We start from the raw sequence: 18,264 nt of genomic DNA, 5'->3' as shown, positions 1-18,264 counted from the left end.
TATTTATATACTTGATTTTCTTAACTTCTTATCCTTTTAATATGTTATTTTTGTTAGTATTTTTTAATCCAACTTCAATACTTTATAAAAAAATATCAATAATTAAAAACATTCTTATATCACACTATAAGTTGTCTATCTAAATAAAAATACAACTTATATGTTCAAAACTAATTTTTCATTAAGGAATTTAATTATATATAATTATGGAACCTTTTGTTTAAACTTAAGAATTTTTTTTTAAAAAAAAACTTTTTTTTACGAAGTAGATAGCGTCAGTTTGTTTAAAATTAAGAAAAAAGTTTTTTTTTCTAAAAAGAAAGGGATTTTTATGCCTTTTTAAGCAAAAAACAAAACAGTTTAAAAAACATTAAAAAAATGAAAATTACTTATTTTAAAAAATATTTTTTAACAAATAAATTTAAACAAACACAAGTAGGTAGGTAGAAAGAGAGGAAAGTTGATTTCAACTTCTAGAAAAAATGAAGTTAAAAAGCACATTTCTCGTTCCCACTCAACTTTGGGATTTTCTTTTCTTAAAAACAAAAAATAGTTCTGACAAACATATTAATAAAAAAAAAACTATTTATTGAAAAGGATTTTAATGATACCAATCATTTTTGCTTTATCCGTACACACAAACTTTTTTGGTGATCTCTTCTGTTCACAATTCAATTCGTTTTTTTAAATTATAATTGAATAAATAGAATAATGTAATTAGTTTGATCAAGTTAATCATAGATAAAAAATAGATTAAATAGTCATTTTTATTTTCAAATGTGTAATTCAGTGATAAATTTGTTTTTAAAATATGAAAATAAAAAATTTAGTGTAAAAAATATGATAAATTTATTCAATGGTTAACTTTTATTTATTATCATTTATATAATCATTTAAGTGACACAAAGTGACGAATTTTTTGTTATTAAAATAATTATTAATATAATTATCTTTAATTGTTAACCTTTAAATAAATTTGTCATATAATATTTTTTTGATTTTTTATTTTTTGACATCCTGAAAATAGGAATATCGACATTAATAGTTTTAAATAAAAAATCATCCTTAGATGCCTCTTCCTCTTCTCGCATATGTATCAAGCAAGAGCAAAATAGCAACAAATACAACAAGCATTGTTGCTACCGATGCGCAATTGTGCATATGCAACGTTCCAACCTCCCTCTCACGCACACATCTTTACTTATTGTTTGTTTCCTTGTTGAAAACCCCTGTTGCCACACAATCCTATGCTATCCTTTAGAACATTGATTCACTTTACGCACCTGCCCGTAAAGTATTTGTGAAAATGTCACAATGCCGGAGTGCAAAGCAAGTGGTGGCCATGGCAAACATGATTACCAAACCTCTGATTCCAGTCTACACCAATTCCTGCTCCCCTACACCCAAACTCTCTGATTTCCAAATTTCACACCCCAAAGTCCTAACCCTGAAATTGAAACCTGCAGAAATTGTTTAATAGTCCTATATATTTTCACAAAAAAAATTTCGGTGATTTTTAACTATAAAATTAACGCTATAAAATTAACGCTACAAAATGGTTACACTTGTGAATAATTATTATAATTTGAATAATTTTGTAATGATTGGTATGCTGATATAATGTTTATTTTAATAAATTAGTATAATGTATTTTTTATAATTTCTATTATGACAAACAAATTATATTGTTAATCAATATTATCTTTATTATTATATTTGTTTTAAATTATATTTACTAATATATTTTTTTAAGTGATTATTGTAATGTTATGCTTGCAACGATAAAAAAATGATAAAAATTTATCTTAATATTATATTTTACTCTTAAATAAAATAAAATTTAGAATCTAACAAATTAGTTCAATAGAAATATATTGATATTTAGGTACAATAAAATATTTTCGTAATTAAAATAATTTAAATCCAATGAAAGGGACTGACATTTAAGTAAAAAAATTACTGATATTTTTCTTCAATAAAAAAATATTAATATATTTATACAACAAAAAATTATTAACATTTAAATTCAAAAATAATATTTTATTGATATTTTTGTCCAAATTCAAATATCATCCATGTTACTAACATTACTTTGAACTTCTCTCCAAATTGATTCTTCAACAAATTCCTTTAAAAACTAACAAAAAACAAATAGAAGCAGATCAAGTGGAAAAAGCAATAAAAATTGAAACTTATATTAAAAGAAACATTTATTCAAAACTGACCTAATTTTAGCATAATTAAAGTCCAAAAACACAAGAAATGTCAAATAATTACACTTAAAGTATTCTAAAAGTACGCATAGATGGCAATTATCAAGAAGCACCTTTTATTTGTTTTTTTAAATACTTTTTCTATAATATTTTTTCCTTAAATTTTAAACAAACTATATTATGTGAATCCCATTTTTTAAAAGATGACGTATTAAATTCTGGCTTGGAACATCGAATTGCCATTTTGCTATGAAATTATGCAAAACAATTATCAAACAACGACACCCACAGATTGGATATAAAATAGCTATTTTCGTCAAGATTCCAACATGTTGTGTACAACATCGTGTTGTATATCCAACATTATGTACAAATAATTGGCTTATTCTAAAAAAAAAAAAAAGAAATCCCTATACAAATGTCGTAATTAGGCCTTTTTTTATTATACAAAAAGCCCTTGCTTAAGTTTACTAATAATAGGCCTAAAAGGTGTTGTCTATACATAATATGTACAAGAATGCTAAGAATAGTCTTTGCAACATCCTCTGAATAAACTTTATTATAATGTATTAATTTAATGGTCTTATTTCTCATCTAATAACGTGCTAAGCATGGGTTGCTCACCAATGTCTCAATGTGCCGTCTCTTTTGTTCTAATCGTAGATAGAATATAGAATTTGCGATTTTTTTTCCCAATAATTATTGTTATGTTTGTAGCGTCTTGTTAGACAATGGACAGCAACGAGGTGAAAACAATCGACGGAGCGCCTGCGACACGTTTATTGTTTTTAAATACTTTTTTTTTGGAATATCGTTTTTAAATACTTATTGTTAGCTGTTAAGGGGCTTATTCAATTAAACATTATTATATCTAGTAATTATTATACGAGCATAATGTGCATACCCATCACTAATTAGAGAGTCATAATAACTTTACTATGGATTTTGTTGTTTTTGGCGAATCCCTTCAGCATCTGTCACGCTCGATTGAATCTTATCGACCAGCAAACCATGCCACATTGCCCACAGATTAAAAATGTCAACATTCATCAATATCAAATTGCATGCAATTGATGTACACAAAATCATTAATTCGGTGCAGGAAAGCTTAACCTCGAGGAATAGTTCGTTAATTTGGTGCTGATTTCAAAATTATGACTTCAATTTATTTCCACACTGTGTTAAGGCATTAGTTCATGATATACGTCATTGAAGAAATACGGTGAATTTGAGCTGTTATTCTAATTGTTATTATTATATTATAATTATAAAACTAAAAAATGGTGTAATTACGTCAAAGACACGAATTAACGTGTTTGTTTTTATTGTAGGGAGTTGCAGGTGTCAGTTTCTTTTGTGTATAGTAATGAATTTCAGAATTTATAAATTGCCTTTATTATTACAATAATTGGAAAAAATGAAATTATTTTCTTTAGGTTGACATTTAAACGCAGTGGATTGTGATTTTTGTTTTGTACTTTTATTTTCCAAATATGTGGTTGTAAATTCCAAATAAGGAACAGAAAATGCAAAGCAGACAAAAACAAACAAAACCAAAAAAAAAAAGACGCGAGAGAACGTAAAATCACTATTGCTCCTCTGGCTATTGGAAATATCAGATCATCGAACCAACCAAACGAAGGCAGAAACAGGCAAAGAGCTCATAGAAATTCTCGTCCTCTTCCTACATAAGTCTTCTCTTATCATAAACGCGTGTTGCTCGGATAAGGTTGTGCTGCGGTGATTCACTCGGTGAGCCTTCCAATTCCATTTTCTTATTACTTACTACTCTCAATCTTTTCAGTTGTATTGTAGTCACCATTCTTCTTTTTTTTTTTTTTTTATCTTTCTGAATTTCTCTCTTCCGCTTTTATCTCTGTAACTGTGAACTCCTTTTTCTTTATGTATGCTTTTTCTCTGTTATTTTCGTATTCTCTGTCTCAAAATCATTATCGCTTAGATAGTTAGATAGCCGATTTTTATGTACCTTTCTCGTGGATTATTTAATTGATGATAAAGTGTTTTTAACTCTGTTGAGCTTTGATTTTGAAGTTTGAACTTCGCTTCAGGAGTTCATCTATTTTTCTTATTCTTGCTACATATTTTTTTTCTTCTTTCCCCTTAGTAGATCGATTTATGACACACGAACAAGAATTCCTGTTTTTCAACTAGTAATAATTTTGAAACATGAGTACTATAAGTTTCACAGGTCAATCTGAGGCTTGAACTATTTTGTTTTATTTTTCTATCTGATTCCCCACCCTTTTACTATAGAGGTCATGTTCTGTTTCTTAATTGGTCAGTTTTGGTGTCTTTAGTATTTGTATTTACGGGAAGAAAGAAAATATCAATGCAAATGCAATGCATTCTAAATGGAATATTGCAAATTCTTGATCTGTTTGTCGTCACAGGATAAGTCAAATCAACCAATACAAGTCCAGATAAATTGATTTATGATGATGTTATGTCTTTCTGTTTGTAATTACCAGAATCTTTGAACCCTTTTTATGATTTTGCAGTACTTTGCTTAATATGGCGGTTGAGAAGTTGAGCATTGCAAAAGATGTGACTGAAGTAAGTCATGTTCAACGCTTTCCTTTTTGTCTCCATGACGAAGCAATTTAACTCACAGTACATATGAATTCATTTTTAAAATGTGCAGTTAATTGGCAAAACTCCATTGGTATATCTCAACCGCATCGTGGATGGCTGTGTTGCCAAAGTTGCTGCGAAGCTAGAAATGATGGAACCTTGCTCCAGTGTCAAAGACAGGTATGTAGATTTCTTCATTCTTGTATTGGAACGTGAGCGGGTGAAACTCCATCTAACCATTTACTTTTGGTTTGATGCTTGCCTGTTTTTGCTCACAACACCCTTTTTAAAGTGCTTAGATTGATATAGTTCTTCGCCAAGACGTTGTATGATTGATGCCCGATTCTCTTATGCCATGCAATAATATGCATTCAAAAATCTTATGTAATAAGCATAATTGTTTATCTTCCTACAGGATAGGGTATAGCATGATTGTAGATGCTGAGGAGAAAGGACTCATCACACCGGGTGAAGTTAGTTCTTGCTTTAGATTTTCCTTTCCTTGCATATTTGAATTCATGTTGAATGCACCAGTCTTTCATATTGCATCAAAGTTTCATTCTATTTATTCTGTGGCTGTATTGTATGAGCAGTTGTTTAATGCTTAGTGATATTGACACCATCTTGCTTTTGATTTTAAAATGTGAACATGGGATGGGAGTGGTTCTATAAGACACTTAACCAATTCATCATCATTGCATATTTATCTTTCAAGCAAACTTATTACTGTGTACTAGGGTATTAATACGGTTTACTGTTGTTCATGTTATTAGAGTGTCCTCATTGAGCCTACTAGTGGAAACACTGGCATAGGTTTGGCATTCATGGCAGCTGCTAAGGGTTATAAACTTATTATAACCATGCCTTCTTCGATGAGTCTCGAAAGAAGAACCATTCTTCGAGCTTTTGGAGCTGAGTTAGTCCTCACTGATCCCGCCAAAGGTATGAAAGGAGCTGTTCAGAAGGCAGAAGAGATTCGGGATAAGACTCCAAATTCTTATATTCTTCAGCAATTTGAAAATCCTGCCAACCCAAAGGTATTGTGTCAATGTGCTTTGTTTGGAAATTCGGTTGGTTGAGAGTATTCAGACATTTTCTCCTTCCTCCTATTCTTAGATCCATTATGAAACCACTGGACCGGAGATCTGGAAGGGCTCTAGTGGGAAGGTTGATGCTCTTGTCTCTGGGATTGGGACTGGAGGTACAATAACAGGTGCTGGAAAATATCTGAAAGATCAGAACCCTGATATAAAGGTTAGGCTTTTAATTTTCTCATGGTGTGTTAATCTTTCTAATCTTCTCCCTGCATTCTTTATGATTTTTTCTTTCTTTTTTTTAACTTAGCTATATGGCATTGAACCAGTAGAAAGTCCAATACTGTCTGGAGGAAAACCTGGTGAGTATTGATTTTTTTGTGTTTTCAGGGCAACTGTCTCTGATTATTACACCTGTTAGAATAACTAGAAAATATCTCGTAATCTTATTGTTGTATCCTAGAATATTTTAAATTAACTTAGATGATATCTTATGAGTGGTTTCCAACTTCCATATTTCATGATTTGTTTGCTTGTTTAATTAGGATTTAGAGTCTAATACTAGTACAAACAGGGGATAGTTCTTTGTATTTTGTTATACATTATTACTCACCATATATGTAGTGATGTTTTAATTCCATGATTCTTTGCTTCCTTGTCGTGCACAAATTTCAGCTACTGAAACTCAATACTATCATTACTTTCTCCGTCTTTTGCAAATGTGGATGGGATAATAAACTTGAGAGAACCACATCTCAAAAGTTAGCCGTCGTAGTTGGAGAACCTAAGACCTTAAAAACTCCCCCACACTTGCCCATACTTCCAATGTGAGACTCAAGTATTGTACCTTGCAATTGGATCCTAAAATTCCACCACACTCTGCAGTCCTGACACCCATGCGAGTTGGCTGTGCACTAGTCCTTTGACTAGTCTTGGTGAACACTACAATGTTGACGTCACTGCCACGCCACTTGTTTGCTGCTGAGAGACATGATGGAAAACTCTGATACCTATAGATAATAACCTTGGGATAAGTGGATAACCACACCACAAAAGCTATCTGTTGTAATTGGAAAGCCCAAAGCTTTATAAACCTCATACTAGAATCTTATATTTTCAATGCAAGACTTAAGTCTCATACCTTGCAATTGGATCCTAACAGGGTGTCAGATCTACCCACATCTGAACATCTTTTTACCTTGAAGGCGCTGCCATCAGATCTCCCATTGTCTGTCAAGTTTGTTGTCTCTCCTCTTTCTCCATGCTCTGAAATTTTCTTGGAGAATCCAATCATATAAAACAAAGTTGGTATTATTCAAGGGTATATAAAATTCATTTTACAAGATCATTTGGTTTCTCATACTTACGGAAACTGTTGTTGAATTCAATTTCCTGTATTTTAAGGAATATGTGCTTTGTCATTTACCATTATTGCACTGGTGATATTATTCCTGCACGTTCTTAATGAGAATTCGTGTGTGCTTTTGTGTACGTTTATCAAATGCCTGCCTCTTGTTGTGTACCTTTCTCCTGACAAATGCATGGTTGTTAAATGGATATAAGGCCCTCATAAGATCCAAGGAATTGGTGCTGGCTTCATCCCTGGTGTTCTGGATGTCGATTTACTTGATGAAGTTGTTCAAGTAAGCCACAAAACTTTTTGATAAGTTTATTTTTGCTTAAATAAAGAGATTATTTTTTGGTTTGTATGATAATATGGTGTGCCTCCATTCGTGCACCTAATGTATTCATTCTTTAAAAAATCCAATTCTGTACTTTGCACGCATGCAAAACATGTAATCTAGACTGTATAAAAAAATCAAAATTTCAATTCTAGTGCACTATTAAGTGTCATCTAAACTGCTGTGAATAAATTTTGAATTATTTTAAGGAGAAATTAATTTTTATTAGCTTGAGTATGCAATCTGTTCTATTATCACTTTCCTCTCTCTACTTGTTGTAATGGAACTTGAACTTGAAGGCTAGAAGTTTATTAAATCACTTTTATGGGAGGAGACATCACTAACCAAGAATCATGATAATTTATCCATGCATTCTAAAAGTTCTCTTATGTTTGTTTGTGATTTTAGATTTCAAGTGAAGAAGCCATTGAAACTGCTAAACTTCTTGCTTTGAAAGAAGGTTTGCTGGTAAGTTCACCTGAAAAGAGATTATGGGTTTGTCAATGGGCTACCTCTTCTCGTGACTTGGCTTTGTTTATGTGCATCATCTTTTTTTTAGTTGCATGATTTGAACTGTACTTTGGAGATACCATGGGTGTGGTTGGGAGGAGGCAGCATTTTTAATGCTATTCTGTTTGTATTATAAATATATCGCAGGTGGGAATATCATCTGGTGCAGCTGCAGCTGCTGCAATTAAGATAGCAAAGAGGCCAGAAAATGCTGGAAAACTCATTATTGTAAGTTTGTCTGCTGTTCATCTGGTATCAATTTTCTTCCGTGAATGCCATTGTTAGTTACTGCTTTAGATTCGATATCAGTATCAATGTGCTCAAACATTTTCAAAATCGTTGCACTTTAAGTGCTGATCATTGGCAGAAACTTCTAGCATTAGTTATGTGGATTTTTTTGGTTGTTATAGTTAGATGCACTTGTTCTTATTATATTTACTATATATATTCCATCACTGATAAGCCCACTGAAAACCTGAGTAGGCGGTCTTCCCAAGCTTTGGAGAGCGTTATTTATCATCTGTGCTCTTTGAATCCGTGAAGCGAGAAGCAGAGAGCATGGTCTTCGAGCCTTGAATATGAAGTTATACGAGCCATTTGCTGCTTTTCAAGTTGCATTCTCTCCTTGGGTTGTGTATCTATTTTTTCTCTTATGGATCTGAAAAATAAAAAATGGTTTATGTTTGGTTGTTAATTGACTACGATTTAATAAAAAATATAAGATGTTTGCTGGAATGTTCAAACTCGCTTATAATTGTTGATTATTTACAGATCATGATGCCATGAACTCATGCTTGTACTAGTTAAAATCCTGGTGCTTGAATGTTTGCTTCTTAAAACTTGTAATGGAGAAAACACTAATAACATGTGCCATACTTTTTTTTCCCAAAGGCATAAATATATTTTAATCCATTATTTTGGTGAAAAATATAATTTAATCCATACAAATATATTAGTTGTTGGATTTAATCATTATTCTAAAATTTGGGTTTTAGTTTTGTCTTGTGTTTTTCCAAACCGAGTTAGGGCTTGTAATTGTTTTTTAGAAGTTACCATTTAATTTGATTAAATAATTTTTCCTTGGTCAACTTTTCATTTGAGGTCCGTCTTTAATGATGTATCAATTCTCGCGAGTTGATATATGAACCTTGGCATTGGGTTTGCGCTCCTGGTAACTTCAATAGTTTTTCTTTTTCTTAATAGAACTTCAATAGTTGTTGGAGCCTAAAGATACATGCTTTTGGAATGAATTTTGTATCAATGTTTTCGGAAGGCAAAAATAAAAACTTTATTGAACCCAAGTGGTCCAGATAAAAGCACAAATGTTCCTTGATCTACACCACCCGAACACTATAAACAATCTGCAAAAACCCATCAAAGCACAAGGATGACGCCCCACCCAGATTACCCACCTAACCTTCGAAAGTAAAATTACAGCCAAAAAATAACTTAACAGTATTATTCAGGCATAATGATAGAGGAGTAATTAAGAGGATGTTCCAAATAGTTAAACATGAAACAGGCATCATAATGACATGATTGGATTATAGGAGTAGCATAAATAAAGAGAGGATGATTGTACTGCAATGATTAATTTTCTTTTTTCAATACCACGTATACCCTTATTAAAATGCAGCTTCATTCAAGGTCCTCAAATTTGTAGTAAGACAAAATTCAAAATAAACAAACCACAATGTAGACTGAACAGAATTTAAGGGATATAAACTTAGACTAGTACTGAAGGGGCTGCGCGAACGCAAGCCCCCACTACCACAAATTATGATGTAGGCTCTCCCACTTGGGGAGACCTTAGACTGACACCCTTCCTGTGTGCAATGGAAGTCACCAGCCTAGGCCATGGGCCTAAATGATCACCCATTGACCCCATCCAGGTAAGTATGTTTCTAAGTAGCCAGTTGGTCCTTATTTAAACAATGTTGTCAACTTGTATGCTTATAAGTTCATCGATGTGGGACTAACTTGGCCTGTGACTTGTGAGACTATTTTGCTGCGGTTTATATTTTTCATCTCTAATGTGGAACAACTCAGAAAAAACCTGTTTCGCCAATCACACACCAGAAATTTGAAATGAATTCTTATTGAAGGAACTAATACAGAATTTCGAAATCAGGTGGAGTCCAAGGGAAAAGTGTGTATTCCATTAAATGACTTACATGTGAGCATATCAGCATAAAGTGAATTCTTGCCCGTTGGGTTTACCCATCAATCATTCAAGCCTACATCATCCATATCAGAATAGGATCATGGTCAATAGTCTCTGTTGTTTATTTATGCTACGTTATTATTACATACTAGGATTGTTTTAAATAGCCATGCAAAGAAATGCTTAAAAAAAATAATTATCAATTGTCCTTGTTCCTATGAAGCTGAACCAAAGAAAAGCAAATTCCTCTTTTCATTTCCCTCCTCGCGCCATGTATTCATTAAAGAAGTAAAAAATGAAATGACTTTACCCGCAAAATTGCATATGGGCAAAAATATTGGATCTTCCCAACCAAAGGTCAATCTTATTATATATCAAGAAAGTTGAATTGGAGCACATGCTATATACTTACATCAAAAGAGGTATAGCCTTGCTTAAATGTGTCTTTTTATTGCCCATAAGAACGAAGAGCATTTGAATGCTTTCCGAATAAACAGTTGAAAATCACAGTTTTTGACTCGGCAAAGGCCCATACAGCCATACTAGTACTGTGATCAAATGTTCCAACCCTCATCATACTCAAACATACTGCATTTGCTCTCTTTTTGGGTGTAACATTTTATCAGATTCATGGTATTACTTATATGACTCCGTCCAAAGCATGGTTTGGAAGTATACTTATTGATTGTCTGGTCTCCCTTCAACACGAACTTGAGATTTCATTCTTCTAGACACTTCAATTTGTATGAAATTTCTGCATATAGCAAACAAAATGGTAAGTTGTAGTTGTTTTGCAAGTGTTATTCCCCCAGCCTTGAAGAGCATAACCTATCTTCATCTGTTCTTGATTTGAGTTAACCAGGATTCAGGCCTGAGGCTGAACTAATGCGATTTGAGTATTTGATAAGAATGACACATTTATGACAGTGCCCAAAAAATATAGTAAATTAATAACTAGTGTTAGTAATTAATAATAAAACACAAAAATTAAGATAATATTAGTCTCTAAACATTGCTCGGCAAGAAGTTGTGATTGTTTGTGTATAAGATGGAGTTTAACTGTCATGAAGGAGACTTTTAAAGTTTGTTTCATTGAATGGGAGTTGATTTAATGATAGTTAAACTTAGTTATACTGAAGGTACACATCTCCTTTTTGTCTTGTTGATCCATCTTTCAAGGTGAAATGCAAAACATCCTCGGCTTCCAATTATACATGTAAAATTGTGTGTATTACTGTGACAGTACCTTTAAATCTGTTTTGCATTTATATGATTAAATCTGGTGTTCTAAGACTTCTTTCTTTTGATTTTTCAGAAATTGTCACTGGAATTTGCCTATTTTCTAAGGACATGGGTCAAATGGTTTAAGAAGTGGCCTTTTCGGCCCCTATTCAATTAAAAAAAATGATTAAAGATTTAAAATCAAACACAAGCACGATGGGATAAACCAGTCGAGTCAAAGCAATCTAATTCTACTTAGGCCATGTTTTTTATAGTCTAGTATGATATATTGGGCCAGGTACGTTTTTGACAGTATTCAAAGTTATTGATTAAGTTGAAATAATCTAACATTAGTTGAAACATTATTAATGTTATTGCAAAAAATTAAGGTGTTAGTGGAAATATATAAAAATAAATAAATAACTTGTACTATGCTATTGTTAGTACAAATCTTTATTTATCCGGCATAGTGATTGCTCAGGACCTAAGGAAAATAAATTATTTATCTCACGTTAGATAATTTTATCAGCAATAATTTATATGTTTTCCATAAAAAATGTATCTTTTTAGGAGGACATAAAATTTGTATTTAAGTATCAATTTATAATGATTATAATTATAATTATTAAGAAAAGTAATTTAAAAGAATTATGTTAAAAGTATTTATTTTCGCACAGGACAGTATCTGGTTTGGATTGGGGCTTACGAAATTGCACTCTGGAACCGACGTCGTTTTTTACGGTGAAACATATTTAGGCACACTATTATCCCTCTTTCTTTCTCTCCGTTTTCTTTCTTTCTTCTTCTTCTTCTCTTCTTCTTCAAGATTGCGACGACGATCCAAGTGATAGACACTCGTTGCGATGGAACTTGTAGCTGAATCCGAGCGAACTCTGTATGTACACTCTCTCCCTCTTACTCCATTCCTTTCCTTATTTGATGATGCTCTTTTTTTCGATTTTAGGGTTTTCACACTGAATAGTTTGATTTTACTTTTAAAATGCACATTTCTTTGCCCTAATTTTTGTTTTAACCCTTAGGTACCCATACGTGACTGGATCCTCTGTAGTCGCTATCAAATACAAAGATGGGATTCTAATGGCCGCTGACATGGGAGGTCTGATATTTAATTCGGTTTCAAAATGCTCTTAATCTGATTAATCTGGAAATTGCTTTCCCATAGTCTTTTGTGTTTTTTATTCATCACTGGCGCTGGTTTTAATTGTTGAATTCTTATTCTTAAATGTGGCATCTCTGTAAATTTCGTCATAGAATGATGGCGTTTTTAAGTATCGAAATCACTTTGCTTATCATGTATATTGGGGATATATTGATAGGTTCGTATGGATCTACCCTGCGGTATAAGAGTGTTGAGCGTATCAAGCCTATTGGAAAGCATTCTCTTCTTGGTGCTAGCGGGGAGATAAGTGACTTTCAGGAAATTTTGCGCTACCTTGACGAGCTTATGTGAGTACCTTTTTCTTTTATAAGTTTAGGGCAGAACGGTGTGATGAGTTAAATGGTCTGTGTCTGCTTTGTTATCCTTGCTTGGCTTGTTTAGTTATTTTGTTTCAAATACAGTAAAAAACTCCATTTGTGTATTTTTTTTCCCCTTAAACCTTTTCAATACTACAAGTCTACAACTTCAAAATTCCCATCTAACTGTTTGGTTTTGAGTTTTGATTGTGCAGCCTTTATGACAACATGTGGGAGGATGGGAATTCTCTAGGGCCGAAGGAGGTGCATAATTATTTAACCCGTGTAATGTATAATAGACGTAACAAGTTCAATCCATTGTGGAATGCACTTGTACTTGGTGGGGTGAAAAATGGGCAGAAGTACCTTGGCATGGTATGTCTTTGTCTTTGTTTTTTTGTTTGTTATAAAACATTTACCTGGAAGTTTTTCTTTTCTTTTAATAATTAAATCTTTGTATCTTATCCAGGTTAACATGATTGGCATTAATTTTGAGGACAACCATGTAGCAACCGGGCTTGGAAATCATCTTGCTAGGCCAATTCTCCGTGACGAGTGGCATGAAAACTTGACCTTTGAAGAGGGCGTCAAATTACTGGAAAAATGCATGCGTGTGCTTTTATACCGTGATAGGTCTGCTGTCAACAAAATTCAGGTTTTACACTGTTTCCTTTTCTTGTTTTGCTCTACTCTAATAATCTGCCTCACTCTGCTCCCCCCCCTCCCCCCCTCTCTATTTTCCATTTATCAAAACATATAGTTAGAATTTGGTTTAGAGGTTGAAGAGAAAGATTGAATTGTATTACTGAGAGTGAACATTCACAGTCTGTACTCTGTACCCTAGGAATTATGCATGGAATTGTAAGGGAAGCAATTGAAATTGAATGGTGATTTTGTCTGTAGTTCTCATAATTTTTCTACATTCCTGCCATTGTTTAGAAAGACAGATTGATATTTTGGTTACAAGTTTTACTGATCATATTTGTGAGAAAGTTTATTAGTAGGATTTTAGCTGTAAGCAATAGCTCACATGCTCCGTAGATCTCTTTCTGCTCTTATACCTGATGTTGCATGTTTATGGGGTCTAACTCCACTTTTAGCACATGGGATAGGAAAAATTAGTAGGTTTCTTAGACAGAAAATTGGAATTTGCTGTATTGTACTTGTGTGAAAGAACATGCTTGCTTGTTATTACCTGATAGTTGTGCATGCCGATCTTGTTTTGAAGGATATCATCTATGTAAAAGTTTCAATTTCTTTTCTGTGCCCATTCTGTAGAGTGTTGGTGGTCATTATTACGAGTTTATGACAGTCAATCACCGCTGCTTATGTTACGGTTCTTGAATTCTAAAATGTATATATGTGGAAGATGTTAAATCAGGGGTGAAGTGAACCATTATTGCACCCTTTCTATAATGTTTATATGAGGATTGGATCAGAACTAAAATGACTTCGCTTCCTGACTTCCTCCATTTGTTATTGGATTTTTATTATGAAAAATGTTAGCAACAACACTTTCTTACATATTATTGATTGGAAATCACAAATTCTGCAGTCTCTCACTTATCCAACGAGCCTCATTCATGATTTATAGTTTCCAAAAAAATTTAACTAGTCTAAAGTGTGTATTAGAAAGAGTTTATATTGTTAGCATTTTTAATATAATCTTCAGTTGAATTGAAGGTTTATCCTATTGCATTGTGAATTTACGATATTTAGTCTAACGTGCCACTGTTTGCAGATATCTAAAATTACAGATGAAGGTGCCACTGTTTTCCCACCATTCTCGTTGAAAACGTACTGGGAGTTCGCTGCCTTCAAGAATCCAACAGTGGGCGCTGAAGGTTCATGGTAGCTGACTCAATGTGAAATGAAACAGAATTTTAAATGGATATGAAATGGGTTCCAACAGGACTCTTCAAGGTGTTAATGGATATTAAATGAGACTTGATGTTTTCATATTTATTTTTTTAAGATTCCTATGGTGGTTCGAATTGATCTTTTCATTAGAATTTCTATTCCAGTTTCGTTTCATTATGACATTCATCATAGCCATTTTCCCTTTTCAATTGCTTGCATAGACATCAACGCGGTGCACGTGTTTGAAATTAATCATGCAAAGATTTGTCCACAAGTCTCATTCGTTATACTACCGTTTCCTATAAAAACTAGATGCCTAATTGGTTTAGGAAAGCAATGTTGTCATTTTCTTTTACAAAAATGTTGCTTATTTATTTCATTTTTTATCTTTAAATATTTGCTTTATTTCATTTATTTTTCTTATTTTATATTATTTTTTCTCAAATATATGGAATGAACTCTCAAATCAAACTAGACAAAGCTTGAATAGGATAGTGTTGAGGCTAATAATAAAAAATTATTTTCAAAATTTAAATTTACCGTGGGTTTGATTGACGCTATGCCTGATATTATTATCAAACTAGTGTTGACCATAAAGATGTTTTTTTTTTTTTTAAAAAAAAAAAGCATAGGCTTAGGCTTAGTTAATGCTATGCGGATGCTAAATTATAAAACTGGCACATGCGGCTCACACTAATTGTTTTTTTTTTTTAAAAGAATTACTCTCTCCGGCCCATATATTATAAGCAAAAATAAATTAATTTCATACAGTACTGAAAAGTAATCCGTTTGCACAATTCCTCGATGTGAGACTTTGCACGTCAGTAGCTCTTCCACTATATAAACTCTACGATGTGGGGCCTTGCATAAATGACTTGTTGAGGGATTCTCCCAACAAATTAACTACATGATGTGGGATAAGTTTAAAAGAATCACTCTTACGTACATTTGTTTCATGGTAAAACTTATATTATAATTAAGAATGTTATTTTCATGGACATGTTTGGTTGACCTTTAGTGCAATTGTAGAATTTTTTTAAATTTATTTAATTAAAAAATAAAGTAAACAAATAAATATAGTAGAATGTAATGGGAATAGATAGTTATTGTAGAAAATAATTTCTATTTTCATGAAAACTATCATACACCCGTCCCCTTATACGGAAATAGAGTATGATTGAAACATGAAAATATAATATTCTTAGGAATATAGCATATATATCCGAGAATAAATTCTCATAACCTTCTAACATATATTTCTGAAACAAAATTAAAAAAAATGACGTGAAACAAACACTACTTTTTTTTAATAATATAGGCATCTCATTTCTAGTAAATAAACTATTCGATAAATGATAATTTTAGTTTTTTATGGTTTAATATTTTTTATTTTGATATATTAAGTTTTAAAGTTTTTATTTTGATAATTTAATTGTTTTTGAAAAAAATTATTTTGATTTTTTTTCGTTTTTCATTAAAAAGTTAGTGTTTCATTAATTTTGAAATTTTAAAATACTTAATTCAAAAGTTATCATTATACCAGACAATCTAATGATGCACTCTCTTCATCAATACTTTCTTACTAAGTCTCCCTGAAACATGATCTCCACGGGTGGCGACAATGATGAGAGAGAAAAGGGAAGTGTGATTCAAGGCATTCACAAAGAGACTTTTTCTCTAATTCCTTAGAAATACTTTTTTAGGACTATAATGATATTGTAGACAACTTTTTATAATTGTTTTGCATAGATAAATATAAAGATTACGTTTCTAAATAGAAACATTAATAAAACACTTTATACGGTCTAACTAGACAACCTTGTTTAAGATTATTTAAAGTCTATGGTATGCAAACTAAAGAAATCCATTTATGCTTTTAAACAAGTCTCTCATCTATGGTATTACAAAATTCATCAAGATTATCTCTTATAGTGTTGAGGTAAATTTGATTGATGATTGTGTGTGCTAAAATTTCAGTGAGAGTAAATTTATTATTTTTGTGTTATATGTTGATGATATCCTACTAGCATCATATGGTTTATTGTTACAAAACAGTTATATTGCAATTTATCATGTATTCTTAAGTTTATTTTTTATTGGCCTGAAATAATTTTTTGTGGAAGTCCTAAGGTGATATATGAGTAATCTTGGTATGCAACACTAGAAAGTAGTAAAACGCATTATGTGTTAATTAAAAAAAAACAAGAAATTACATGTTTTCATATAGAAAGTCTAGAAATTTAGTGATCATTAGGTATTCTGACTTTGATTTTTTTGGAATGTCTTAATAGCAATCGCTCCACATAAGGATCCACATTTAACCATATTGGTGGAGTTATTATTCTGCTATGAGACATCATACTAGAATCAACCATTGCTAAATTATTGTAACTAACTTACCTGTTGTTACCAACATTAAGTAGCCATTGGGTGTTTATTGGGACAATATCTTAGCGATCTTATTAAGGATTCAACCAAGTAAAAATTTCTTGACATAAAGTAGTTGATTGTTAAATAAAGAATTAAAAAAATATAGATTTGTATAGAACATGTAGGGACTCATTCTACGCTAGTTGTTGATCCACTCACTAAAGGTATAACACTTAAAATTTTTCATGAGCACACTGCTCATATGCGTGTAATTTTTGGTAGTCACTTAGTTTAGTGGAAGTCTTACTTATATTCTATATCTTATGATTTATAAACATTTTGTTGTTTGGATTTTCTGTAAAAATAAAGTTGAAATTTATCATTTCATGATCAGCTTGTTTTGTTTGCAATATTTATGTTGTGTTTGGATAGATCCCTATAAATAATAAATTTTGGATCAGTTGAAAATAGACATGACTAAGATCACATTACATGTAATTTTCATGTTGCTTATCCATATTGACATATGTCATTGAATGTACTGATGTGGTGGTCATTGAGGTCTAGTTATATTTGTTGTAGTGACGAAAATTACAATGATTTTATTATTAATACATGAGATGAATTAGGTTGTTAAGGTAAAATTCTAAAGGTAAATAGCATATAGATGCACGCTTAAGGATTTTTTATATAAATGTTATAATATGTAGTCCAGTCCAAGTGGGAGATTGTTGGAATTTTCTATTTCAATAACTAATTTGTGCTAATATTATAAGACAATTATATTAGTTATTTATCATTAGTGGATTTTATTTTATATGATCAAATTAAGTGAGTCCGTTAGACAACTAAATCAGATGATATGAACTTAAATGAACAGATGTCAGTGTTGACCCATTAGGGGATAATGAGAACCCTATAAGGTTAATCCCCAATATACCGAACTGTCATATATAGTTTCTTTTCTCCTCATTTGAAGAGTTACGAAAGTCTTATTAAGGAATAAAAAGATTCCGGTTGAGGAAGAATTATGAAATCACAGATTACAATGTTAGTTAACTATCCGTTTCGTAACAGATCTTAAGAAAGGTATATAGATCAGAAATCATTTACGAATTCAGATTTTGTTGCGTTTGTTTGAT

General features: G+C 31.8%; 2 protein-coding genes and 1 non-coding gene across 4 annotated transcripts; 2 read left to right on the top strand and 1 right to left on the bottom strand.

The window, feature by feature from the left end:
* Window positions 1-3,660: 3,660 nt before the first annotated feature.
* On the top strand, window positions 3,661-8,780 carry LOC114407675 (cysteine synthase). 2 transcript variants are annotated; one of them, XM_028370861.1, is made up of 11 exons: window positions 3,661-3,965; window positions 4,733-4,787; window positions 4,876-4,985; window positions 5,221-5,278; window positions 5,579-5,842; window positions 5,922-6,059; window positions 6,150-6,201; window positions 7,403-7,482; window positions 7,930-7,989; window positions 8,179-8,259; window positions 8,515-8,780. In XM_028370861.1, exons 2-11 carry the CDS (start codon window positions 4,746-4,748, stop codon window positions 8,605-8,607), a joined length of 978 nt encoding a protein of 325 aa, XP_028226662.1. In that variant the 5' UTR covers window positions 3,661-3,965; window positions 4,733-4,745; the 3' UTR covers window positions 8,608-8,780. The 2 variants fall into 2 exon arrangements, with proteins under 2 accessions (XP_028226662.1, XP_028226663.1); XM_028370862.1 differs by lacking the exon at window positions 3,661-3,965 and adding an exon at window positions 4,043-4,117.
* A 990-nt stretch (window positions 8,781-9,770) lies between these two features.
* Window positions 9,771-9,931, bottom strand: LOC114407966. Its single transcript, XR_003665770.1, has one exon. It is a non-coding gene; the product is annotated as a U1 spliceosomal RNA (small nuclear RNA).
* A 2,208-nt stretch (window positions 9,932-12,139) lies between these two features.
* Window positions 12,140-15,026, top strand: LOC114407676 (proteasome subunit beta type-4-like). Its single transcript, XM_028370863.1, has 6 exons — window positions 12,140-12,311; window positions 12,457-12,533; window positions 12,754-12,883; window positions 13,108-13,267; window positions 13,362-13,547; window positions 14,634-15,026. The coding sequence occupies exons 1-6, from the start codon at window positions 12,280-12,282 to the stop codon at window positions 14,745-14,747; spliced, it is 699 nt and encodes a 232-aa protein (XP_028226664.1). The 5' UTR covers window positions 12,140-12,279; the 3' UTR covers window positions 14,748-15,026.
* Window positions 15,027-18,264: the final 3,238 nt, after the last annotated feature.

The sequence above is a fragment of the Glycine soja genome, chromosome 3, assembly GCF_004193775.1.
Source record: "Glycine soja cultivar W05 chromosome 3, ASM419377v2, whole genome shotgun sequence".
Classification (NCBI taxonomy): Eukaryota; Viridiplantae; Streptophyta; class Magnoliopsida; order Fabales; family Fabaceae; genus Glycine; species Glycine soja.
The sequence above is the reverse complement of the archived record's forward strand: the minus strand, read 5'-3'. Positions and strand labels throughout refer to the sequence as shown.